The sequence below is a fragment of the Pituophis catenifer genome, unplaced genomic scaffold (genome assembly GCF_029215685.1).
Source record: "Pituophis catenifer annectens isolate HBS135680 unplaced genomic scaffold, rPitCat1.0.hap2 SCAF_7, whole genome shotgun sequence".
Lineage (NCBI taxonomy): Eukaryota > Metazoa > Chordata > Lepidosauria > Squamata > Colubridae > Pituophis > Pituophis catenifer.
The window spans coordinates 87451032-87476431 of record NW_027256887.1 but is presented as its reverse complement, the minus strand read 5'-3'; the positions used below and the strand labels follow the sequence as shown (position 1 = coordinate 87476431).

Below are 25400 nucleotides of genomic sequence, written 5' to 3'. Positions count from 1 at the left end.
AAACAGGGTAGATGATAGATAAATAGATAGATAGATAGATAGATAGATAGATAGATAGATAGATAGATAGATAGATAGATAGATGATAGATAGATAATAGATAGATAGATAGATAGATAGATAAATAGATGATAGATGATAGATAGATAGATAGATAGATAGATAGATAGATAGATAGATAGATAGATAGAGATAATAGATAGATAGATAATAGATAGATAGATAGATAAATAGATAGATAGATAGATAGATAGATAGATAGATAGATAGATAGATATAATAAATAGATAGATAGATAGATAGATAGATAGATAGAGATGGATAATAGATTGATAGATAAATAGATAGATGATAGATGATAGATAATAGATTGATAGATAAATAGATAGATGATAGATGATAGATAGATAGATGATAGACAGATAGATGATAGATAGAGATAGATAATAGATTGATAGATAGATAGATAGATAAATAGATGATGATAGATAGATAAATGATAGATAGATAGATGATAGATAGATAGACAGATGATAGATAGATAGATGATAGATAGATGATAAATAGATAGATGATAGATAGATGATAGATATCTATTTATCATCTGTCTATCTATCATCTATCTATCTATCTATCTATCTATCTATCTATCTATCTATCTATCTATCTATCTACCTACCTACCTACCTACCTACCTACCTACCTACCTACCTACCTACCTATCTATCATCATCATCTATTTATCTAACATCTATCTAGGATGTGAGGGGTCTGTAGATATTTTCCCAGCCCTCTTTTTGACTCCTGCAGTAGACAGGTCTTCCATGGAAGGCAGGTTGGTAGCCATGGTTTTTTCTGCCGTTCTAATTATCCGTTTGGCAGAGCCAAACCAGACAGTTATGGGTTATTCTCCTGATAGAGAAGGGGCCAGGAGGAAATTCCCTTTTTCTGTCTTTTACAGGCACTTGTCAAATATTTAAATGACCGCGGAATCCTCCTCTTCCTCACCTCGTCCGTCTTGGCCAAAGAAAAAGGTAAGAAGGGAAACCGAGGCCTTCGGCACCGTCAAACCCAGGTGAGTCTTCCTTGGAAAATTCAGGTTCAAAAAGAAAAACATGGCATCCCGTTTTCTCTTTTTCTTTTTTCCAGACGCCGAAGCGAACGATTTGGGCTCCCTTCAAGCTTTGTTTCTGTTTCCATCCCCAGGGCCCAAGGTTATAAGAGGTAAAATTTGGTTTTTGCAAACACTGGGAATCATTTAATCCCCCTGTTATCATTTTTGTCCTACATTCGTTTTTCTTACGTTTACTTATTTATCTACTAGAATTTTATTTCACTTTTCATTATTTTTATAAAGAAGTCAAAGTGGCGAACATAACTAATAATCCTTTTTTTTTTTGCTTCTGTTTTCTCCGACGACAACAACAACCTGTGAGGTGGGTTGAGATGAGTTGAGAGAGAAAGAGTAATTGGTCCAAAGTCACCCAGCTAGCTTTCATGCTTAAGGCAGGACTAGAACTCCCAGTCTCTTTGTGATTGGCTCAAAGTCACCCACCCAGCTTTCATTGCTAAGATGGAACTAGAAGTCACCATTGCCTGGTGATTGTCTCAAAGTCACCCAGCTGGCTTTCATGCCTAAGGTGAAACTAGAACTCACAGTCTCCTGGTGATTGTCTCAAAGTCACCCAGCTAGCTTTCATGCCTAAGGCAGGACTAGAACTCCCAGTCTCCTGGTGATTGGCTCAAAGTCACCCAACCGCCCTTCATGCATAAGGCGGGACTAGAACTCTCAGTCTCCTGGTGATTGGCTCAAAGTCACCCAGCTGGCTTTCATTGCTAAGGTGGAACTAGAACTCACCATTGCCTGGTGATTGTCTCAAAGTCACCCAGCTAGCTTTCATGCCTAAGGCAGGACTAGAACTCCCAGTCTCCTGGTGATTGGCTCAAAGTCACCCAGCTGGCTTTCATGCCTAAGGTGAAACTAGAACTCACCATTGCCTGGTGATTGGCCCAAAGTCACCCAGCTGGCTTTCATGCCTAAGGCAGGACTAGAACTCCCAGTCTCCTGGTGATTGGCCCAAAGTCACCCAGCTGGCTTTCATGCCTAAAGCAGGACTAGAATCCACCCTCTCCTGGTAATTACCCCGGTCAATTAATAGGCCACCCATTTCGCCGCTAAAGCAACTCTGTGTGGCTTACAAAACAATAAGAGCTTATTTTGTTTATTTTTCTTGGGCGTGACTCGAAGTCAGGTGCAATCGGATTTTCTTTTCTTTTCTTTTTTTTCATTAGCCACAGATTGGAAACGCGAAAAGGGGAGTAGCGAGACCCCGCAGCAGCTCCCCCTGATCCTTCCCCTCCTTGAACAGGCGTTGGCAGGAGCCGCCAAAAATCCGAATCCCAGACAATTTTCTTCCAGCGCTTTGGTCAAACTGCACATGGAGGAATTTGCAAATCTCGATCAGTGTTCGGTGCGGAACTGCGATAACGCGGCCAGCCCACCCTTGGCTTCTAAACTTTCATCCGAGACCCCTAAGGAGGCCCCCGTGGACGATACGCGCTCCCCGTCCTCGTTTTCCAACTTGGCGGTTTATCTGTCGGACCCCGAAAGTTACACGCTGGAGGTCTCGTCCGCTGCGGCCTGCTTGAAGGGCCGCTGCCAGTTGTCCGACGGTCGCTCGGGTTTAAATTTGGATCCGTCGCCGTCGGATAGACTGGACGAAGCTGGCGGAAAGGGCAAGGCTCCCTTCGACGGACACGAGCTGAGCCGAGATGCCACGTCGAAAAGCAGCCCGGTTGGAGAGCGGTCCTTGCAATGGACGAAAAGGAAATCCAGCCGGATCCTCGGGGCCAGTTCGAAGAAGAAATGGTCGCCTCTGAAGATGTACTGCATCTTGGAGAGCAGCAAGAAGAAGACGAAGGAGAAGGAGAAAAGTAAGAAGAAGAAGAAGAAAAAGAAGAAGAAATTGCCCAAGGAAGCGATGACTTTCAACATCCCCTTGGCTAAAGATCCCGGCTCCCCAGCAGATCCTAAAAAGCCTACCCTCAAATTAAAAAATATTCTGAATCCACTGAGAAGGAAGAGGGGTAAGTGTCACTTCAAATAAGCCTCAAAATGATCCTCACGGTTTAATTTTTTTTTATCACAGGAAAGCCATAATTTCGGCTGATTATCATCATCATTTAACAACCCCATAATCCCTTGCGGATTACCTACCTACCTACCTACCTACCTAATCTCTTTATTTTTTATTTATTTATTTTCATGCTGCCCTTCTTGCTATTTAAAGTGATTTTTTTAGTCCTCTTTTGCATCACTTGGGAGAGACTGAGTGACTCTGCTAAGTCTCTCCCGAGTGTGAATTCTCTGCATTTTTAAATCGGTGTTGATGGTTGCAGGAAACCAGCATTGTCGGCCCAAACACGCTGGCAGAAACGGTTTCTGGAGATCGAAACCCAGTGGGACCACTAGAGGGCAGGAAAAAGCGAGGCTTTCAACTGGTGCTTTGCTGCCCTCTAGTGGTGGCTCAGAGGTTTGCAGCCCAGATTGGGTCCTGTAAAATGCCGCTTTTATATTTAATTTAATTTAATTTAATTTAATTTAATAATTTAATTTAATTTAATTTAATTTAATTTAATTTAATTTAATTTAATTTAATTTAATTTAATTATTTAATTTAATTTAATTTAATTTAATTTAATTTCCAATTTATATACCGCCCTTCTCCCTGAGGACTCAGGGTGGTGTACAGCCAAGATAAGAACATAGAATACAAATATTAAAAACAGTTAAAAATATATATAAATTTGGCCCGAAAGTTAAGAAACCACAAACTGATTAAAAGAATTTAAAAATTTCTTCTTAAGCCAGCCCGGTTTAAGATTGTCTTATAGATTGTCTTCGTACGCTGACCGCCTCGTACAGTGGCCGTTTGCAGTTAATGGCGGTGATGAAAAAAGTAACTTTGCAGCCAGTCAGAACCTTTGAAGCCAAGGAAAGCCAAAGTCAGATTGTGAGCACAGTTGCAAGTTCCCTTAGTGACCACTTTGCATAACTGTTCCCAACTGTGGTCACTAAATGAGGACTGTACCTCAATCTTTTGTGGTGTGCAGATAAGTAGATTAGTAAGGTGGCTTTGGGCAGCTAAATTTGAAATATGCAAGGAACTAACAGGCCTGATTTCTTGCACATTCTGGGGCCACCACCAAAAGCCATGGTTCTCACTTAGCAACCACTTCACTTAACGACCAAGTTGCTCGTCCCAATTGTGGTCACTAAACGAGGACTAACTATAAATCCTTTGTGGTGTGCAAATAAGTAGGTAATTAAGGATGGTTTGAGGAACTGAATTTGAGAGAACTGAATTGTTTATGCTTCCTGAGATGCCCTCGCCTAAAAGCCATAGTACTCCCTGGGTTTCACTTAGCAACTGCTTCACTTAATGACCACATTGCCAATCCCAATTGTGGTTGCTAAACAAGGACTGCCTTTTAATCCTGTGCGCTGTGCCATCACCAGAAAGCCATGGTACCTCACTGGGCTTCACTTAGTCGACCACTTCATTTAACGACCAAGTTGCTTGTCCCAATTGTCGCTAAACGAGGACCATGTATAAATCTTTCGTGATGTGCAGATAAGTAGGCTAGTGAGGGTGATTTGGGTAGCTGAAATGCCACCGCCTGAAACCATGCATTTCACTTTGTGACTGCTTCACTTAAGGACCACACTTCCGATCCCAATTTGTCGCTGAACGAGGATGGCTTATAAATCCTTTCCGCCATAAAAACCCATCGTACTCATTGGTTCGTTGTCTCTGCCAGGGGCCGAAGTTTTGTCCGCAGAATTCATTCAAGGACCGAGGAGCGTGTCGCTTGAGGGAGCCACGGGATCTTCAGCAGGATCTGCCACAGAGGAAAAGAAACCCCGGCTGAACATGGCCGCGAAAGTGAAGGATGTGGACAAAATGGACGCCAAAGGACCAAGTAAGATGGCGGCGCCATTCAAATATGGAAACTCTGGCCGGATTTTTTTTTTTTTTGTTTCCTCATCCTTCATACCCGAGGCCTTCAAACTTGGCAGCTTTAAGACTTGTGGACTTCAACTCCCAGAATTCCCCAGCCAGCTATGCTTTAAGATGGGTGGATTCTGGGAGTTGAAGTCTCCATATTTTAAAGCAGAGGTCTTCAAACTTGGCCGCTTTAAGATTTGTGGACTTCAACTCCCAGAATTCTCCAGCCAGCAGCTGGCTGGAGAATTCTGGGAGTTGAAGTCCACAAGTCTTAAAGCGGCCAAGTTTGAAGACCTCTGCTCCATACCTTTTCCTGTTATTTTTTTAAAGCTGTGGCAGGGATGAGACACTGGTACAGGTCGTCTCTCACTTAACAACCATTCATTTAGTGACCGTTTGAGATTCGCACTGAAAAAAAATGGCCTTCGTGTTTGGCACAGCTGGCCACATGAGCAAAATGCGGGCCCTTGGCGACGGGTTCAGAGTTATGACCGTTGCATTTCCCCTGGGTTCGCAGGATCCGCCATTTGTAGCCTTCCCAGCCAGCTTCTGACAAGCAAAGTCAACAGCGCGGGGGGGAGCTGGATTCACTTAACGACTGCCTGATTCGCTTAACGGGCGAGCAGGAAAGGCTGGGGACCCCTCGTCTAGGCCATCTAATTATGGAAGCGCAGCATCGTTTATATGAAAACAACCCCTCAGCTACTCAGCTTACAGCCGGTCACGATGTGATCTACACTTTTGACGTGGGACTCCACAGTCACACCGTGTGAGATGAGAATCCTATTCAGCATCGTCCATTGCTGACTGGATGTGGTATTTCAACGCTTGGAACTTTTTCAGAGGGGTCATTTGTCCATTTATTATCCTGTTTAATCACACTTGGCCAATAAAGGGTTCTAATTGTAATTCTAGTTCTAATAATTCTAATTCCAATTCTAATTCTAATCCTTTAATAATTCTAATATTTCCTGCCCAAGCAGGGGGTTGGACTAGAGGACCTCTAAGGTCCCTTCCAACTCTGTTATTCTAAATTCTAAATTTTAATTCAATTCTAATAAAATTCTAATTCTAATTCAATTGTAATTCAGTTCTAATTCTAATTCTAATACAATTCTAATTCTAATACAATTCTAATTCTAATAATTCTAATTCTAATTCAGTTCTAATTCTAATACAATTCTAATTCTAATACAATTCTAATTCTAATTCAATTCTAATTCTAATTCTAATTCATTTCTAATTATAATAATTCTAATTCAATTCTAATTCAATTCTAATTCTAATAATTCTAATTCAATTCTAATCCCAATTCAGTTCTAATTCTAATTCTAATAATTCTCATTCTCATAATTCTAATTCAGTTCTAATTCTAATTCAATCCTAATATAATTCTAATTGTAATACAATTCTAATTCTATTAATTCGAATTCAATTCTAATAAAATTTCAACTCTAATTCAACTCTAATTGTAATACAATTCTATTTCTAATATTTCTAATTCTAACAACTTTAATTCTAATTCTAATAATTTTAATTCTAATTAAATTCTATTTCTAATAATTCTGATTCTAATGATTTTAATTCTAATTCAATTCTAATTCTAATAATTCTAATTCTAATTCAATTTCAATTCCAATTCAATTCTTATTGTTATTCTAATAATTTTAATAATTCTAATTCAATTCTAATTCTAATTCAATTCTAATTCTAGTAATTCTATTCATACCTGCCCCCTTGTTTTTGCTTTTCCATCTCCTTCGATTGATCCAGGTGGAATAGATCCAGCCGAACGAGCCCACCCAGAATTATCTTGGGTGCTCGTGATCAGATTAAAACCAAGCCCCCCCTGGAGACAAACAGGCTTGCTCCGTCCCTAATATTTTTGTCTCTCCTTGCACAGCTCCAAGGAAATACATCCATGGTGTTTCTTCGGAAAAGGAAAGGACCGAAGCTGCCTCCGTAGAAAGGGACACGGCTGCCTCGGATGCCCCCCAGACGCCCTCCAGAGGGGAGGAGTGTGATTCCCACGCCTTGAACCTGTTGGCTGATTTAGCACTGAGCTCCTGTAACTCTCCCTTGGACGGGAACAATCGAAGAGACTTCGGGCGTTTCCATCCGTCCCGGGAACATCGTCTACCCCGTGGGAAATTTTTGCACAAATCGTCAGATCACGAATATCATAGGGCTACCAAGAAATGGAAAGGCACTTTCCTGCCAGGACAGGTGTCCCGATCATCCCTTTGGCCCGCCAAGGAGACCGGCCGCGATAAGGACTGGCCTTTGAACGCTAAGGACCGAAGCGCCGTGAATCCCAACAAAAAGAAGAAGGCGAGGACCAACCTCGACAAAACTTCTCTGGCACTTCCGAACGAGCCCGGGGATCTGTCGGACTCGAGCGTCATCATTTCCTTGGAGCACTCGTACGCCTCTCCCATCTCCGAGACGCCCAGAAAGGCGACGCCGCGTTCTCCCAACTCGAGGAATGGGGTGAAGCAGGATAAACCGAGTCCACTGGTTGGAAAAGTGCTTCCTTTCCAGCACCAACAGAATTCGTGCCAAGCGGGCAAACCGGTTACGAACCATTTACCGCCCGCTCGCTCTATTGCCCTGGCCACCCGGCTGAGGGTGGACTTCTCCACCAGTCGCCAAGTGACTTCTCGCGACAAAACGGTCCAAGTTACTTTCCAGTGGGAGGCGGAATACCTCTTCGACTTGGATAGCAAATATACGAATAATTCCTTAGAAAAAACCATCATACGGGCAGTACACGGGTAAGTGACGCTCTCATAGACAAAATACATACCATATTTTTCGGACTATAAGACGCACCGGTATATAAGATGCAGTGGTGGGTTGCTACCGGTTCTCCCTGGTTCTAGTGGAAATTTTGAGTAGTTCGGAGAACCGGTAAATACCACCTCTGCCTGGCTCCGCCCCCAATCTATTCGCTGCCTCCCGAGTCCCAGCTGATCGGCTAGAAGGAAAAAATCAGGGCTCACTTGGCAAAGAAGAGGAAAAAAAAATAAGACACCGTCGCTTTAAATTGAGAAGCCAAGAAGCCTCCTCTCTCCTGCTTCTCTCCTCCAGTTCGTTTCCAACTCTCGCGGGCGTCCAGTTGCAAAGCCGAGTGACGAGCGTGTTTAAACTACAAACCAGGGGTGAAATGCTCTGGTAGCGATGGAGGCGGGTGGTTTGGAGAACCAGTAGCAAAAATCCCTGCCACCACCCCCCCATTGCCCAGATGAACCGCACAATCAACTGAGGCTTTTTTTTTAACTTTTAAAAGCATTTTTTCTACAACCTCTTCGGCCAAAAAAATGCTTTCATAAGTAAAAAAAAAAAGCCTCTGATGATCGCCCGATCAGGCAACTCAGCTTGGATCGTCAGAAGCATTTAAAAGAAAAAAAAACCCCTTTTTTTCTTTTAAATGCCTCTGACGATCCAAGCTGAGTTGCCTGATTGTCAGAGGCATTTAAAAGAAAAAAAATATATTTTTTTTACTTTTGAAACCATTTTTTTGCCGAAGAGGTTGTAAAAAAATGCTTTCAAAAGGCTCTGATGATCCCAGCTGAGTTGCCTGATTGGCAGAGGCTTTTTTTCTTTTAAATGCCTCTGACGATCAGGCAACTCAGCTGGGATCGTCCGAGGCATTTAAAAGAAAAAAAAGCCTCTGATGATCAGGCAACTCAGCTGGGATCCTCAGAGGCATTTAAAAGAAAAAAAGCCTCTGATGATCAGGCAACTCAGCTTGGATCGTCAGAGGCATTTAAAAGAAAAAAAGCCTCTGAAGATCAGGCAACTCAGCTGGGATCATCAGAGGCATTTAAAAGAAAAAAAGCCTCTGCTGATCAGGCAACTCAGCTGGGACTGTCAGAGGCATTTAAAAGAAAAAAAGCCTCTGACGATCCAAGCTGAGTTGCCTAGTTGGCAGAAGCTTTTTTTTCTTTTAAATGATGATCCCAGCTGAGTTGCCTGATCGTCAGAGGCATTTAAAAGAAAAAAAGCCTCTGCCGATCAGGCAACTCAGCTGGGATCGTCCGAGGCATTTAAAAGAAAAAAAAGCCTCTGCCGATCAGGCAACTCAGCTGGGATCGTCCGAGGCATTTAAAAGAAAAAAAGCCTCTGCCGATCAGGCAACTCAGCTGGGATCATCCGAGGCATTTAAAAGAAAAAAAGCCTCTGCCGATCAGGCAACTCAGCGGGGATCGTCAGAGGCATTTAAAAGAAAAAAAGCCTCTGCCGATCAGGCAACTCAGCTGGGATCGTCCGAGGCATTTAAAAGAAAAAAAAGCCTCTGCCGATCAGGCAACTCAGCTGGGATCATCCGAGGCATTTAAAAGAAAAAAAGCCTCTGCCGATCAGGCAACTCAGCTGGGCTCGTCAGAGGCTTTTGAAAGCATTTTTTCTACAACCTCTTCGGCAAAAAAATGGTTTCAAAAGTAAAAAAAAAAAAAAAATGGCCACGCCTACCCATTCACATTAAACCCCCCCCCCCTCCACCAAGCCACACCCACAGAACCGGTAGTAACAGATTTTAGATTTCACCACTGCTACGAACCCAATTCCCGCTACTTTCCCCCTTCTCCTTCCTCCAGGCCCTGGGACGAAAGCCTCTCCGATGACATGGAAGAAATGAAGCTGATCCTCCACATGTGGCTGGCGCTGTTTTATAGCAAACCGGTCCGAGCGTTGACGGTACGAAAAGTGGTGGAGCACAGCAACCCTGCCAAGTACGTCTCCCTGAACAGTCTGGTCGACCCCTTGGAGCCCATGGATGATGGGGGTGGGCCTTGCGGGTTGGAGAAACGCCCCGCGAGTTCTCTCTCCGAAGCTGTCCAGATACCTGCCGAAGGAGGGGAAGACGGATCGGTTTCTCCTTCTGAGAAGCTACTCCCGGGAAACAGACTTTCTTCCACCGACTCCTTAGAGGACGAGAGTCCTCTGGCAACACTTGAAGAAATCAAGGACCTGCTCCAGAAGAAAAAACTGTCTCATCCTCCTCTAAAGTCCGTTGACGAGGTAAGGTTTCCGGTGGGCTCCGTAGAGCCAACGAATACCGAAGGTGTAAATTGTCCTCCTGTGCATGGGATGCCGGTTCCCCCCCCCCAACGGGAGGGGAAATTTGCAGATCGGGGTTGAGTCGTGGGGTCCGTGGTGATCTCCGAGCTTGTTTGCTTTGCAGACGTTTTGTGACCCAACTAGGTGACGTCATGAGGGCTAAGAAGGTATTGGCCTTTACGGAGTGGAGGTGAAGGAGAAGGGTTGGAAGAAAAGGAGAAAGGAAGGGTAGGAGGAGAAAGGAGGGGGAGAGGCAGAGGGGGGGAGGAGAAGAAAAGGAGGAGGAGGAGGAGGAAAAAGGGAGGAGGAAGAGGAGAAGGAGAAAGGGGGAGGAAGAGGAGGAGAAAGGGAGGAGGAGGAAGAGGAGAAGGAGAAAGGGAGCAGGAGGAAAAGTAGAAAGGAAGGGGAGGAGGAGAAAGGAAGGGGAGAGGCAGAGAGGGGAGGGGGAGGAGAAGAAGAGGAGGAGGAGGAGGAAAAAAGGAGGAGGAAGAGGAGAAGGAGAAAGGGGGAGGAAGAGGAGAAGGAGAAAGGGGGAGGAAGAGGAGGAGAAAGGGAGGAGGAGTAAGAGGAGAAGGAGAAAGGAAGGGGAGAGGCAGAGGGGGAGGAAAAGAGGGAGGAGGGGGAAAAAGGGAGGAGGAAGAGGAGAAGGAGAAAGGGAGCAGGAGGAAGAGAAAGGAGGAGAAAGGAAGGGGAGAGGCAGAGGGGGAGGGGGAGGAAAAGAGGGAGGAGAGGGAAAAAGGGAGGAGGAAGAGGAGAAGGAGAAAGGGAGCAGGAGGAAGAGAAAGGAGGAGAAAGGAAGGAGAGGCAGAGGGGGGAGCGGGAGGAAAAGAGAGGAAGGGGAAAAGAGGAGGAAGAGGAGAAGGAGAAAGGGAGCAGGAGGAAGAGAAAGGAGGAGAAAGGAAGGGGAGAGGCAGAGGGGGGAGCAGGAGAAAAAGAGGGAGGAGGGGGAAAAAGGGAGGAGGAACAGGAGAAGGAGAAAGAAGGGTGGAGGAGGAGAAAAGAGGGAGGAGGAAGGGGAGGAGGAGAAAGGAAGGGGAGAGGGGGAGGGGGAGGAAAAGAGGGAGGAGGGGGAAAAAGGGAGAAGGAACAGAAGAAGGAGAAAGGAGGGTGGAGAAGGAGAAAAGAGGGAGGAGAAAGAGGTGAAGGAGAAAGGAAGGGGGAGGAGGTAGAGGAGGAGGAGGAGAAAGGCAGAGGAGGAGGAAAAAGGAGAGGGGATTCCAGTCCCAATTATGGTTGTTAAAGTCGAGTCCTACCTATATGTTCCTATGCCAGCATAACGTGTTGGTTTTAAAACCCGTAAAGAGATTTTTGGCAAAGTCTCTTGGTGTCTGTCTGAAAATCTGAATTTTTATTTTTTTTTCCCCAGGTGGTTGAAGCAGAGCCCAAAGAACAAACCTCACTTCACCCTGTGCTTCCTATTGAAAACCCGCCTGGAATCGACGAACGTGTGAACTCTCCGATCTGTCAAACCGATACAGGCAGCCGTCAAGAGACTATGTCAGTTGAAACTTCCCCAAATGACGCATCTGTGTCTACGGGACTTCTGGCGGAGGGTTCAAGAAGCCAACAGCCCATCGCAAGCCCCGAAGTTGCCGTTTCGGTAGCAAATAGGGGAACTGACGTTGGGTCTTCTTCCGAAGAAGTGAAGAAGGACAACCTCCCAGCTGGTGATCCCGACCCAAGAACGTGGAAAGAAGCGGAGTTAAAAGCAGGTGTGACGTCTCGGGAGCCCACCAATCCAGGAAACAAAGTGCAAAACCAGCCTAGACTCCGTACGGATGAGCGAGATGGAGAAAGCGTGGACTTGGGATCCATTGATCTCGTGCTCTCCAAAAGCAACGATGCTGACTTGGAAATCCAAGATATGGATCTGGTTTCAGAGGACGAGGGAGAACCTGCGGAGAGCAGTGTGAAAGGAAGGGAAGAAACAGATGGTATGAGTGATGACTCATCCGGACAAGGTCCTCTCTCATCTAGGGCATCATCCCCAGATGCCTCGTCTGGGCATCCGACAGAATTCCCGGGTGTCCAAGAAGCTGCGGTAGAACCATCCTCAAGTTCTGTATCTCCAAACCAATTGGGGTTGATGGTTTTGGTTCCTCAGCAGGAGACTTTGTTCCATCCAGTGACTGTTGATGAAAAGATGGTTGGATCAACCTCAAGTTCTGTATCTCCAAACCAAATGGAGTTCATGGATACGGTTCCTCAGCAGGGCACCTCGTTCCATCCAGTGACTGTTGATGAAAAGATGGTTGGATCAACCTCAAGTTCTGTATCTCCAAACCAAATGGAGTTGATGGCTTTGGTCCCTCAGCAGGAGACCTCGTTCCATCCAGTGACTGTTGATGAAAAGATGGTTGGATCAACCTCAAGTTCTGTATCTCCAAACCAAATGGAGTTCATGGATACGGTTCCTCAGCAGGGCACCTCGTTCCATCCAGTGACTGTTGATGAAAAGATGGTTGGATCAACCTCAAGTTCTGTATCTCCAAACCAAATGGAGTTGATGGCTTTGGTCCCTCAGCAGGAGACCTCGTTCCATCCAGTGACTGTTGATGAAAAGATGGTTGGATCAACCTCAAGTTCTGTATCTCCAAACCAAATGGAGTTGATGGCTTTGGTCCCTCAGCAGGAGACCTCGTTCCATCCAGTGACTGTTGATGAAAAGATGGTTGGATCAACCTCAAGTTCTGTATCTCCAAACCAAATGGAGTTGATGGATATGGTTCCTCAGCAGAAGGCCTCGTTCCATCCAGTGACTGTTGATGAAAAGATGGTTGGATCAACCTCAAGTTCTGTATCTCCAAACCAAATGGAGTTGATGGGTTTGGTTCCTCAGCAGGAGACTTTGTTCCATCCAGTGACTGTTGATGAAAAGATGGTTGGATCAACCTCAAGTTCTGTATCTCCAAACCAAATGGAGTTGATGGATATGGTTCCTCAGCAGAAGGCCTCGTTCCATCCAGTGAATGTTGATGAAAAGATGGTTGGATCAACCTCAAGTTCTGTATCTCCAAACCAAATGGAGTTGATGGATATGGTTCCTCAGCAGGACACCTCGTTCCATCCAGTGACTGTTGATGAAAAGATGGTTGAATCAACCTCAAGTTCTGTATCTCCAAACCAAATGGGGTTGATCGATACAGTTCCTCAGCAAGACACCTCGTTCCATCCAATGACTGTTGATGAAAAGATGGTTGGATCAGCCATGGATCCCACGTCTCCCACAGACGAGGTGGATAACTCGCACAACGAAGCAATCTTAGCCAATTCAGCTTCCACCGAAGCTTCCGGAGACTTCCCAAATGATCTAGCAACTCCAGATGGACCCGTCCATCAAAGTCCACAGGAACCAGTGGAAAGTCCTAGGGTCCCTAACCAAGTTGATGTGGTTGACCTTTCCTCAGTTTCCCAGGAAGACGGAAGAATCCGTTCGTCCTGTCTGCCTTCATGGCAGGCTAGTCCTGTCCATCAAGGAGCATCTGATGAAGAGCCACCAAGGATCCAGGAAGACCGTCCCGAGGACCCCCTATATTGCATTTTCCAAAATCCTATGGGTTTGATTGAAGATATTTCTCAGGACAGTACAGACTTGGGTGACCCGGCTGTGTTGCACTTTTGTGAACCAAACGACAACTTGTGTGTGAACTCGGTAACAAACAGTATATCAACTCGGCAGGAATCGGTGGAAAACCAAGACACTTCGGTTGCGTTCGCTCAACGTCTTCCCCTCACCAAAGAAATGGATCTGGTTGAAAGTCCTGAAGGAGACCATCCAGCTAGTCCTGTCCATCAGGAAACTTCTGATGAAGCTGCAACATTGCAGGACGATTCCGGTGCCAAACTGGATTTGCTTGAGGATTCTTCCATTCCCCAAGAAAAGGATGTCATTCACCCAACAGACGATGTTTTGGGGCGAGTTAATGAACCAAGGCTTGCAGAGTCTGATTTGGGAACTCAAGAGGAACAGAAGATCAATCAGGGAGAAACGTTCCCAGTGGATTCTCAGCCCGCAAAAGAATACCCGAGCTTGGAGTTGCACGATGCGGAATCTGAGACTTCCTTCAAGAGTGAAACATGTTTGGATCAAGAGAATATCAGAGACTCTTCTGCAAGAGAAGAAGAAGAAGCGTCCCCCGATGACAGTGTTGAAAAACCAACCATTACGACGATCGCTGTAGCTGAAGAGGTCCATGTTTTAATGAACGAATTGGTAGACACAGTGTGCGCAACGATAGCTCAGAGTGAAGAAATGAGGGCTCCAAAGAGTTTAGATTGGATCGATTCAGCCATGCTGGAGAGTGTGACGCCTCCCGTGAGCGACGATGAAGGTTGTCCAACTGATCAGGATTCCCATGCGGACGTGACATGGGCAGAGGAATGTTTAGAAGAGAGTTCCAGCTTTGATGACCAAAAAGAAGACTTACAAGCCAGGGTAGAAGGACAAGGAGAGTTGGGTTCATCATCAAATGAGAACACAACGTCCGATCCAGGAGATGCTTCTGAAAAAGCAGAACTTCAAGGAAATGATGCTACCTCAGCTACCATGGAGGCCTTCTCAAGTTGTGGCACAAGTCAAGCAGAGCTGGACACAACCAGCCCAAAGAGCAGATGTTCGTGGCTCGAAACCACTGAGTCCCCAGATGACTACAGTGCAAAGGCGGATGACTACAGTGTGTCCACTTTGGAGAAAGTTGGGCAAACAGAGGCTAGTCCAGAAGAACCCATTTGCAACAGGGAAGACTATTCTAGAGGAGAAGATGTGGGGAACTCGTCCTTTGTCCCAGCAAAATGTCAGGAGGACTCTTTGGCAGAAGAACCTGGCTCTTTGGTTGACCGAGATTCAAACGAAACTCCAGAGGATCGTGAAGAAGAGGCCCAAGAAGAAACAAAGGGGTGTCTGGGAAGTCTGGAAGACCCTCTACCTGACGAAAGGACACAGATGTCCACCAGTTCTTCAGGCACGGACACAGACTGGGAAGATGAATCTCTGACAGTGGATGGCGGCCAAGATCCCTGCATAGATTGGTATCCCAAAAAAACATTGGAGAGTTGGTATCAACCAAGATTCAAGGCCTCCCCAAGCATTGAATCCGAGTTAACCCGTAGTTCAGGTCCTGGGAACGATCCTTGTAAAGATGGGGATTGGGTGTCCTCAGAAGCTAGCCAGAAGACGTCAGATGCCAGGTCCATGAAACGCAACGTTCCTTTTGGTTTAAAAAAAGATTGCTTATGGTCTCGTGACATGGACCATAAGCCCGAGCCCTTCAAGGATTATATCAATTTCTCCATCACCAAGAAGCACAAGGAGAAAAGCAGGACTTTCCATGCAGTCTCCAAAGAGCACAACCCTTTCTCCAGAGATTTGGGGTCCATCAACTCCTGGAGCAGGAACTGTGGTTTTCTGAGCGACCCGATTCAGAACATTTTAGACGTGGAATCCCTGCAGTTCCATTGCAGGATCCAGGGACTCCTGAAGAGATCACAACGTTCTACCTCCCGTGTTCTTCCCAGCAAGAAGGTCCCACTTCAACGGATAGCGGAAAGGTGGCCGTCAAGGACGGTCTCGGAAGAGACAAATGCTAGGTTTCCAACCAGAAGCAAAAGTCCACTACTGGTCACCGTTGTCAACCCAAATCCAAGGACCGGGCGCCAATACGATAACATCTGCCGCCCGTTTCCAGCCAGCCTGGATCCCTTTGTCCCAGCCACTGCGCCGAAGAGTCAAGGCGGACTCGGTCCAAAATCTCCCTTCCCTTCTTTGCATCTCCAGAAATTGACCTACCATAAGCTAAACAGTTTTTCCCGGGATATCTCGTCCGTTCTCGAAGACTTTGCCGAATTCAGCCAGGCGATGAATTTGGAGAGCGCGCGGACGTGCAATCCCGGGAGAGACCTCACTGCTACCTCAGGAAAGGCGAGCGAGATACGGTACCCGCCTCGACCTCCCACGCCGCTCGTCTACGAGGACCTTCTCGCCGAGCTGCGTAACGCACTACATTTCCAGCTGAAAAACGTGGCCCAGGAAGCGTGCCGAAAACCCTTCTCGTTCTACTTGATGGAAACGGAGGACGACCCGTTCTTCGGGAGAGTAAAGGTAGGATTTGGGGATGGGTTGAAGGGGATCTCAGGGTCCCTGGGAGGAAGAGGGCTGCTTCAGAATGGTTACGCTTGGTTGAAAGGATGTGCCAAGGTCGCGAGATTGCTGTCATGTAGGGTTTCTCAAACTTGCCCCTGGGTGGACTACAACACCCAGAATTCCCCAGTCAGCCTTTGTAGACTTCAACTCCCAGAATCCCTCAGCCAGCATTCTTTAAGATGGGTAGACTTCAACTCCCAGAATTTCCCAGTCAGCAGGCTGAGGAATTCTGGGAGTTGAAGTCCACCCATTTTAAAGCATGCTGGCTGAGGAATTCTGGGAGTTGAAGTCCACCCATTTTAAAGCATGCTGGCTGAGGAATTCTGGGAGTTGAAGTCCACCCATTTTAAAGCATGCTGGCTGAGGAATTCTGGGAGTTGAAGTCCACCCATTTTAAAGCATGCCGGCTGGGGAATTCTGGGAATTAAAGTCCACCCATTTTAAAGCATGCTGGCTGAGGAATTCTGGGAATTAAAGTCCACCCATTTTAAAGCATGCCGGCTGGGGAATTCTGGGAATTAAAGTCCACCCATTTTAAAGCATGCTGGCTGAGGAATTCTGGGAGTTGAAGTCCACCCATTTTAAAGCATGCCGGCTGGGGAATTCTGGGAATTGAAGTCCATCCATACTAGAGTTGCCATGGTTGAGAAACACTGCCATAAAACTATCCTTTCCAAACAGGAAGTCAGTTTCTTTGTTGTTTATCTTGTTCCTCTGCCTTTCCGTCCCTTCATTTATTAGGCAGCATTGAAAGAGAATTTGGTTCTTTGGATATGCATAACATGCTCTGGTTTTTTTAAATATATATATATTTATATATAGCCAACTTTTGTACCTAAGGCAGGAACTAGAACTCACCATCTCCTAGCGATTAGCCCAAGAGCCAGTCACCCAGCTGGCTTTCATGCCTAAGAAGGGACTAGAATTCCCCGTCTCCTGGTGATTGGCCCAAAGTCACCCAGCCGGCTTTCATGCCTAAGAAGGGACTAGAACTCCCCGTCTCCTGGTGATTGGCCCAAGGTCACCCAGCCGGCTTTCATGCCTAAGAAGGGACTAGAACTCCCCGTCTCCTGGTGATTGGCCCAAAGTCACCCAGCTGGCTTTCATGCCTAAGAAGGGACTAGAACTCACCGTCTCCTGGTGATTGGCCCAAAGTCACCCGGTGGGCTTTCATACCTAAGGCAGGACTAGAACTCACAGTCACCCAGCCGGCTTTCATGCCTAAAAAGGGACTAGAACTCCCCGTCTCCTGGTGATTGGCCCAAAGTCACCCAGCTGGCTTTCATGCCTAAGAAGGGACTAGAACTCCCCGTCTCCTGGTGATTGGCCCAAAGTCACCCAGCTGGCTTTCATGCCTAAGAAGGGACTAGAACTCACCATCTCCTGGTGATTGGCCCAAAGTCACCCAGCTGGCTTTCATGCCTAAGAAGGGACTAGAACTCCCCGTCTCCTGGTGATTGGCCCAAGGTCACCCAGCCGGCTTTCATGCCTAAGAAGGGACTAGAACTCACCATCTCCTGGTGATTGGCCCAAAGTCACCCAGCTGGCTTTCATGCCTAAGAAGGGACTAGAACTCCCCGTCTCCTGGTGATTGGCCCAAAGTCACCCAGCTGGCTTTCATGCCTAAGAAGGGACTAGAACTCCCCGTCTCCTGGTGATTGGCCCAAAGTCACCCAGCCGGCTTTCATGCCTAAGAAGGGACTAGAACTCCCCGTCTCCTGGTGATTGGCCCAAAGTCACCCAGCCGGCTTTCATGCCTAAGAAGGGACTAGAACTCACAGCTTCCTGGTGATTGGCCCAAAGTCACCCAGCTGGCTTTCATGCCTAAGAAGGGACTAGAACTCCCCGTCTCCTGATGGTTGGCCCAAAGTCACCCAGCCGGCTTTCATGCCTAAGAAGGGACTAGAACTCCCCGTCTCCTGGTGATTGGCCCAAAGTCACCCAGCTGGCTTTCATGCCTAAGAAGGGACTAGAACTCACCGTCTCCTGGTGATTGGCCCAAAGTCACCCGGTGGGCTTTCATACCTAAGGCAGGACTAGAACTCACAGTCACCCAGCCGGCTTTCATGCCTAAAAAGGGACTAGAACTCCCCGTCTCCTGGTGATTGGCCCAAAGTCACCCAGCTGGCTTTCATGCCTAAGAAGGGACTAGAACTCCCCGTCTCCTGGTGATTGGCCCAAAGTCACCCAGCTGGCTTTCATGCCTAAGAAGGGACTAGAACTCACCATCTCCTGGTGATTGGCCCAAAGTCACCCAGCTGGCTTTCATGCCTAAGAAGGGACTAGAACTCCCCGTCTCCTGGTGATTGGCCCAAGGTCACCCAGCCGGCTTTCATGCCTAAGAAGGGACTAGAACTCACCATCTCCTGGTGATTGGCCCAAAGTCACCCAGCTGGCTTTCATGCCTAAGAAGGGACTAGAACTCCCCGTCTCCTGGTGATTGGCCCAAAGTCACCCAGCTGGCTTTCATGCCTAAGAAGGGACTAGAACTCCCCGTCTCCTGGTGATTGGCCCAAAGTCACCCAGCCGGCTTTCATGCCTAAGAAGGGACTAGAACTCCCCGTCTCCTGGTGATTGGCCCAAAGTCACCCAGCCGGCTTTCATGCCTAAGAAGGGACTAGAACTCACAGCTTCCTGGTGATTGGCCCAAAGTCACCCAGCTGGCTTTCATGCCTAAGAAGGGACTAGAACTCCCCGTCTCCTGATGGTTGGCCCAAAGTCACCCAGCCGGCTTTCATGCCTAAGAAGGGACTAGAACTCACCGTCTCCTGGTGATTGGCCCAAAGTCACCCAGCTGGCTTTCATGCCTAAGGCGGGACTAGAACTCACCATCTCCTGGTGATTGGCCCAAAGTCACCCAGCTGGCTTTCATGCCTAAGAAGGGACTAGAACTCCCCGTCTCCTGATGGTTGGCCCAAAGTCACCCAGCTGGCTTTCATGCCTAAGAAGGGACTAGAACTCACCATCTCCTGGTGATTGGCCCAAAGTCACCCAGCCGGCTTTCATGCCTAAGGCGGGACTAGAACTCCCAGTCTCCTAGTTTTTACACCAGTACCTTAACCAGGAAGGATGCACAAATATCCCCCGTAACAATTTGTGCATCAGACTGTGCATCGGAGTGTATCATCTTGATGCAGACGATGTGGAATGGGGCAAAAACGAGAGGTGTTCCGTGCGCAGCCGAGTGTGCCCACGCCAGGCGTTCTGTGTTGTGCGGTTGTGGTTCACCTCGCCGTAGTTGCAGCTTGTGTTTTTCATGGACGGATTTCTTTTCCTCTCCCCCACCCCCCCCACCGCGTCTCCTTCCAGAATTTGCTGAGGAAAGGTGGCCACTCCGAAGTGGATCTCCTGCAGTTCTGCAAAGGAAGCGGCATGGAAACGGAGAACCTGATGGTCATCGTTCGAAACGAGGACATTTTCTTACACATCCACAAAGTAGGTTCAAAACTCGCTTTCAGCTCTTCCGGGAAATAATTCTCAGCCCTTTAACACCGACGGAGCTGGATTTCTGCCTTGTCGAAGAGCTCTTTGGGGGGGCGGGGGAGCGGGGGAAAATGTGGTAGAGATTAGAATTGCAGAGTTGGAAGGGACCTTGGAGGTCTTCTAGTCCCACCCTCTGCTCAGGGTTCCATCTTTACGAAGTCGGTAAAATGAAGACCCAGATTGTTGGGGGGCAAGACACTGACTCTGTTAAACCGCTTAGAGAGGGCTGGAAAGCACTGTGAAGCGGTACATAAGTCTAATAAGCTTTTACTAAGTGGGGAGGGAGGGTGCAGTGGTTAGTATGCAATATTGCAAGCAAACTCTGCCCACTGCCAGCAGTTCGATCCTGGCCAGCTCAAGGTTGACTCAGCCTTTCATCCTTTCGAGGTGGGTAAAATGAGGACCCAGATTGTTGGGGGCAAGAGGCTGACTGTCAGCACTTCAAGCTGCATTTACTCTAGTGCTGACATAAGAAGGAGGAGCGGAGGCGTCTGGAAAGGGACGTTTGACTTTTCACCTACTTATTTTCCCTGGAGATAATATCCCCCTAGGTGATGGGATGGGAGGGGGGAAATTCCTTTGAGCTGGAGCAGTAGATTAGGGGTAGAGTGACTTGGAAGATGGCCAATGAGTGCAGAGGAGTGGGGAAAGGAAAGGGAGGGTTTTGGGTCAGGAAGTCAGTGTTGGCTACGATGGAGTCGGAGTTAGAATGTCACTCCGGACCCACTTCCAGTTGCCTTTGGGGCTGTGCTCCTTCATTCGTTTCCCCTCTCTTGGCTGCTTCCACAGGTCCCTTTCTTGCTGCGTCTCAAACGCTGCCCCAATGTGACTTTTGCTGGGCTGGACCGCCCCGAAGACTCCCTGGACCACACCTACCAGGAGCTCTTCCACAGCGGAGGCTTTGTGGTGTCCGATGACAACGTGCTTGCGGGGATGACCATAGGTGAGTCGGCCTGCTTCCGATGGCTGGGGAAATCTGGGACTTGAGGTCCACCCATCTTAAAGCAAACTGGCTGGGGAATTCTGGGAGTTGAAGTCCCCCCATCTTAAAGCATGCTGGCTGGGGAATTCTGGGAGTTGAGATCCATCCATCTTAAAGCATGCTGGCTGGGGAATTCTGGGAGTTGAAGTCCACCCATCTTAAAGCAAACTGGCTGGGGAATTCTGGGAGTTGAAGTCCACCCATCTTAAAGCAAACTAGATGGGGAATTCTGGGAGTTGAGGTCCACCCATCTTAAAGCATGCTGGCTGGGGAATTCTGGGAGTTGAGGTCCACCCATCTTAAAGCCTGCTGGCTGGGGAATTCTGGAGTTGAGGTCTATCTATCTTAAAGCAAACTGGCTGGGGGATTCTGGGAGTTGAAGTCCCCCCATCTGAAAGTAGCCAAGGTTGAGAGGGAGGGGACTAACGGAGGGCCCATGCTCTTTTCTTTAGGGGAGCTGAAAGACGTGATCAAAACCCTGGAGAAACTCAACGGCCACGGGAGATGGAAGTGGTTCCTTCACTACCGAGAATCCAAGAAGCTGAAGGAAGATGCCAGGTGAGATCAAGCAGAATATTGCTGGAAGGGACCTTGGAGGTCTTCTAGTCCAACCCCCCCCCCCTGTTCAAGCAGGAGACCCTGTGCCAAGATTTCTACCTCCCCAAGAACCTTATCTTTGGTCTCAGCCCTGCTTCCCTCTTGGTTCGCACCCAGCTGTACCAAATCTGTATATTTGTGGATAAGCCCATCTGCAGCATAAACCAACCTTCAATTTTTTAACCAAAGACCCATCAAAAATGCACCACAAATTGACTTGTGGGTGACATATTTTTTGTGATATGTTGATTAAAAATCTCTGGTTCTGCTTATCTGCCAGGGGGCATGTATGTATGTATGTATGTATGTATGTATGTATGTATGTACGGTATATATATTTTGTTCTGTCCCTGTCTCACACACGCACACAAACAGTCAGCCAGGGGTTAAATAAAACTGGCAGACAACAAATTCTTTCGATAAGAGGATTGGCAGCAACCCAGTAGCTGCTTGCCAAGAACTTTACTCATAGAGGGAGGGGTTGTTCCTCCGACAGATAAACCCAAACAAGATACACACAGTTCAAGAATTGTCAAGTCCAGTCCGTATTAAATCCAAGGCAGATAACGTTGTTTCCAAAGATACAATGTGACTCGCTAGTAGTTTAGTTTTGTCCGTCACAGAGTCTGAATGGCCACCTCACGCCCTTTTATCCCCTGTGGGGTGTGGTCCAGTGACTCAGCTTAATCTCTGGCACGCCTCCTTTTCTGCTGCGTGCGCCTGTCTCTCCGACGCTGGCGTGGATCCAGCCAAGACTTATCTCCATCACTGTCCGACTGCGAGGAGATACCTGGCTCCTGGCCAATCTCTTCTCCTTCGGGAGACACCTGAGGCATTGCCAGAGAGGAGGGTCCTGGAGAGGGAGGCCCGGCCAACTCCTCTCCTTCATTTTCGGAGCCTTCTCCCTCCGATAAGTCGGCTTCGGGGGTCGGAGTCACAACATATTTATGCACACAAGAGAGAGATGAATATTTTTAGAAATATTACTGTATATCCTCTCGGATAAGCCCAGCTGAGCCCAATTTTAGGGGTATATTTTGACATTTAAAATTCTTGGCTAATCTGCGAGTATATATAGTACCCCTCATTAAACGAAGAAGCACATTATAAGAGAGCCACATGAATTCAGGTGATGGTTCATACATTCAGGCAGGGCCCAATATATGAATGAGGCAGTTAGATTTTATTTAACCAGAGTTATCTGTAAGCGTGTTGCGTGAAGCTGGCCGACGGGGTTTTCACAGGTAAAATTTTATTTATTTAGATGTCTACATCGTCCACTTCACCTCAATGACTCTGGGCAGTATACAGCAGTAGCCAAAATTGTGGAAACCTTTTGGGAAAAGTGTATTTTCTAAAACTAGCTCATAACACCACATTTTTTTTGGAGTAGCACCATAAAATTATATATCAATGGAACGATAATTGAATCAAGAACGTAATGCAATAACTTTTATGAAGGATTTGCTGTTAGAATAGCAGTTACAGTATAAAGAGGAAAAGGGAAACACGTAGAAAAAACAAGATATACAAAAATGATCACGAAGTCAGTTAACACTTAGTTGGGTCACCTTTAGCATGAATGACGGCCTTACAACATCTTCCCATGGAATGAACCAAGTCTTTGAGTTCTGCAGCTGTTCTAATGTGAAACCAAGATGGAATGATGGCTTCTATTAACTGGGTTTGTTTGCTGGGTCGCTTCTGACTAAATCCATAGATTTTCCATTGGGTGAAGGTCTGGGCTATTCCCAGGCCACTCCAGCAGTGGAATAGGATTATTTTGAAATTCCAAAAAAAAAAAAGTGGTGTTATTAGCCATCAAACCTCCAAAATACACTTTTCCCAAAAGGTTTCCACAATTTTGGCCTCTACTGTAGAACAACATAAAAGGACCATATAAATGTATAAATAAAAGCATAATTTGAAAACCGTGTTAAAAACCAGTTACAAATTAGACGTGAAAACAAATCAGATTAAAATTGAAATGCTAGAAGGTTCCTCTGCTTTGGGATTACAGACAGTCCTTGATTTACCATGGTACATTTAGTGACCGTTTGAAGTTACAACGGCACTGAAAAAAGTGACTTATGACCTGTTTCCACACTTACGACCATTTGCAGCATCCCCGTGGACGTGTGATCAAAATCCAGATGCTCAGCAACCAACTCACACTTATGACGGTTGCAGTGTCCTGGGGGGGTCACGTGATCCCATTTTACGACCTCCGGACAAGCCAAGTCGACGGGGAAGCCAGATTCACTTAACAACCCTGTGACTGACTTCACTGCCGCGATTCACTTAACAACCGTGGCAGGAAAGGTCATAAAATGCGGCGAATTCACTGAACCAGTCTCGCTTAGCGACGGAAATTTGGATTGTGGCCGTAAATTGAGGACTGTACCGTACTGTGGGCGGGAAGCAGGACATATCAGTGGACAATATTGCTAATTTTGAGTTGATTGCTAATCAACTCAACTGATCCGTTTGGGGGTACACTGTCATAATTTTAAACTGTTTTTAATAGGGTTGCTGATTTTAATTTTATTTCATTGTGATTTGTATTGGAATTTGTCATTTTGTAAGCCGCCTTGAGTCCCCAGGGAGAAAGGCGGCATATAAATCGCAATAATAAATAAATAAATAAATATTTTATTTATTTATTTGCAAGGGGGAAAAAAATGAGCTGGATTAAATTTGCTACAGACGGACTGGGGAGTTGTCGTCCCTCCCTGCCCAAGGGATCACCTCTTGGCCTTCTTTCTTCCCGCAGGGGGGATCCTGCCGCGTACACCAAGGAATCGGTCCTGAAATCCTGCCAGGTGGCCAACATGACGGAAGTCCTCCACTACCACAAGTGTGACTCCAGATCGTGCACGAGATTTGAGCGCTTCAACTGCCTGCTGAACTTGCAAATTCAACACATCACCAAGAGGTTCGGCGTATTTCTCACAGGTAAGCTAAACTGCACCCCCTCGTCCCCGTCCCCCCCCCCAAAATGTAGAGGGGGCCCGAGGAAGACTCTGCAGATCCTCATTCCGGAACTGTTTGCACAAAGAGGTAGTCCTCGACTTACGACCACAAGCGAGCCGGAAACATCCGTCGCTAAGCGAGACGTTTGTTGAGTTTCGGCCCATTTCATGACTTTTCTTGCCACGGTGGTTAAGTGAAGCTGGCTCCCCCACCCCCCACCCACCCCAGTTGATTTTGCTTGTTAGAAGGGCCAGATCATAAGTCGATCGTATACGGTCACTTCAAACGGTCACTAAGTGAGTTGGCGTCTCCTAAGTCCATTGTAACGTTGAACGGTCCTTAAGCGATTGGTCGTAAGTGGAGGAATGACCTTTATCTAGTTTTACAGGTAGCCCTCGACTTACAACCCCAATGGAGCCCCAAATTTATGTCGTTATGTAAGCGAAATGTTTGTTAAGGGAGCTTTGTCTTGTTTTACGACTTTTGCTGCCAAGGTTGTTAAAAAGTGAACCACCCCAGTTGTTCATTTAGTAACGCAGTTGGTTAAAGCGAATCTGGTTTCCCCCTGGTCAGAAGGTCGCAAAAGGGGGGGGGCTCACAGGACCTCGGGACACATCGACCGTCCTAAATGTGAACCGGTTGCCAAGGGCGTGAATTTTGATCATGCAACCACGGTGAGGCTGCAACGGTCGTAAGTGTGAAAAACGGCCGTAAGTCCCTTTTCTCAACGCCGTTGTAACTTTGAACCGTCCCTAAATGAGCTGTTGTAAGTCGAAATACTACCTGTATTTGGCGACCAATGCCATCCTTGACTCTTTTTCCGGACTCTGTCGTGTGTCTGGGATCGAGATTCCCTTCTGTGTAATGGGTACAGGCCAGGGATAAAATCTACTTACCTTCCTTTCCGGTTCGGAAGTGCACGCTCCACCTGCGTGCGTCACATGCGATTGGTCAAAAACAGGTTACTTCCTTGTTAAAACCAGGAAGTAACAACATCCAGGCGGTTGGGCGGAACTTCACACTGCCTCCGCTACCAGTTCTCTGAAACACATGCCGCCCCCACTACCGGTGCGCCCGAACCGGTGTGAACCGGTAGCATTTCACCCGTGGAACAGGCCCTGAGGGATGAATTTTGGTTCGTCCAGGAGAATAATCT

General features: G+C 47.0%; 1 protein-coding gene across 1 annotated transcript in view; it reads left to right on the top strand.

The window, feature by feature from the left end:
• TASOR2 (transcription activation suppressor family member 2) overlaps positions 1 to 25400 on the top strand; it is a 36667-nt gene that overhangs the window by 7223 nt on the left and 4044 nt on the right. Inside the window, exons 5-15 of the mRNA XM_070947915.1 lie at positions 962 to 1034; positions 1150 to 1224; positions 2293 to 3087; positions 4822 to 4983; positions 6913 to 7783; positions 9608 to 10031; positions 11437 to 16167; positions 19519 to 19644; positions 20482 to 20635; positions 21127 to 21232; positions 24045 to 24226. Of these exons, the coding sequence (XP_070804016.1) occupies positions 962 to 1034; positions 1150 to 1224; positions 2293 to 3087; positions 4822 to 4983; positions 6913 to 7783; positions 9608 to 10031; positions 11437 to 16167; positions 19519 to 19644; positions 20482 to 20635; positions 21127 to 21232; positions 24045 to 24226 (7699 nt within the window). The remainder of the gene's footprint in view (positions 1 to 961; positions 1035 to 1149; positions 1225 to 2292; positions 3088 to 4821; positions 4984 to 6912; positions 7784 to 9607; positions 10032 to 11436; positions 16168 to 19518; positions 19645 to 20481; positions 20636 to 21126; positions 21233 to 24044; positions 24227 to 25400) is intronic.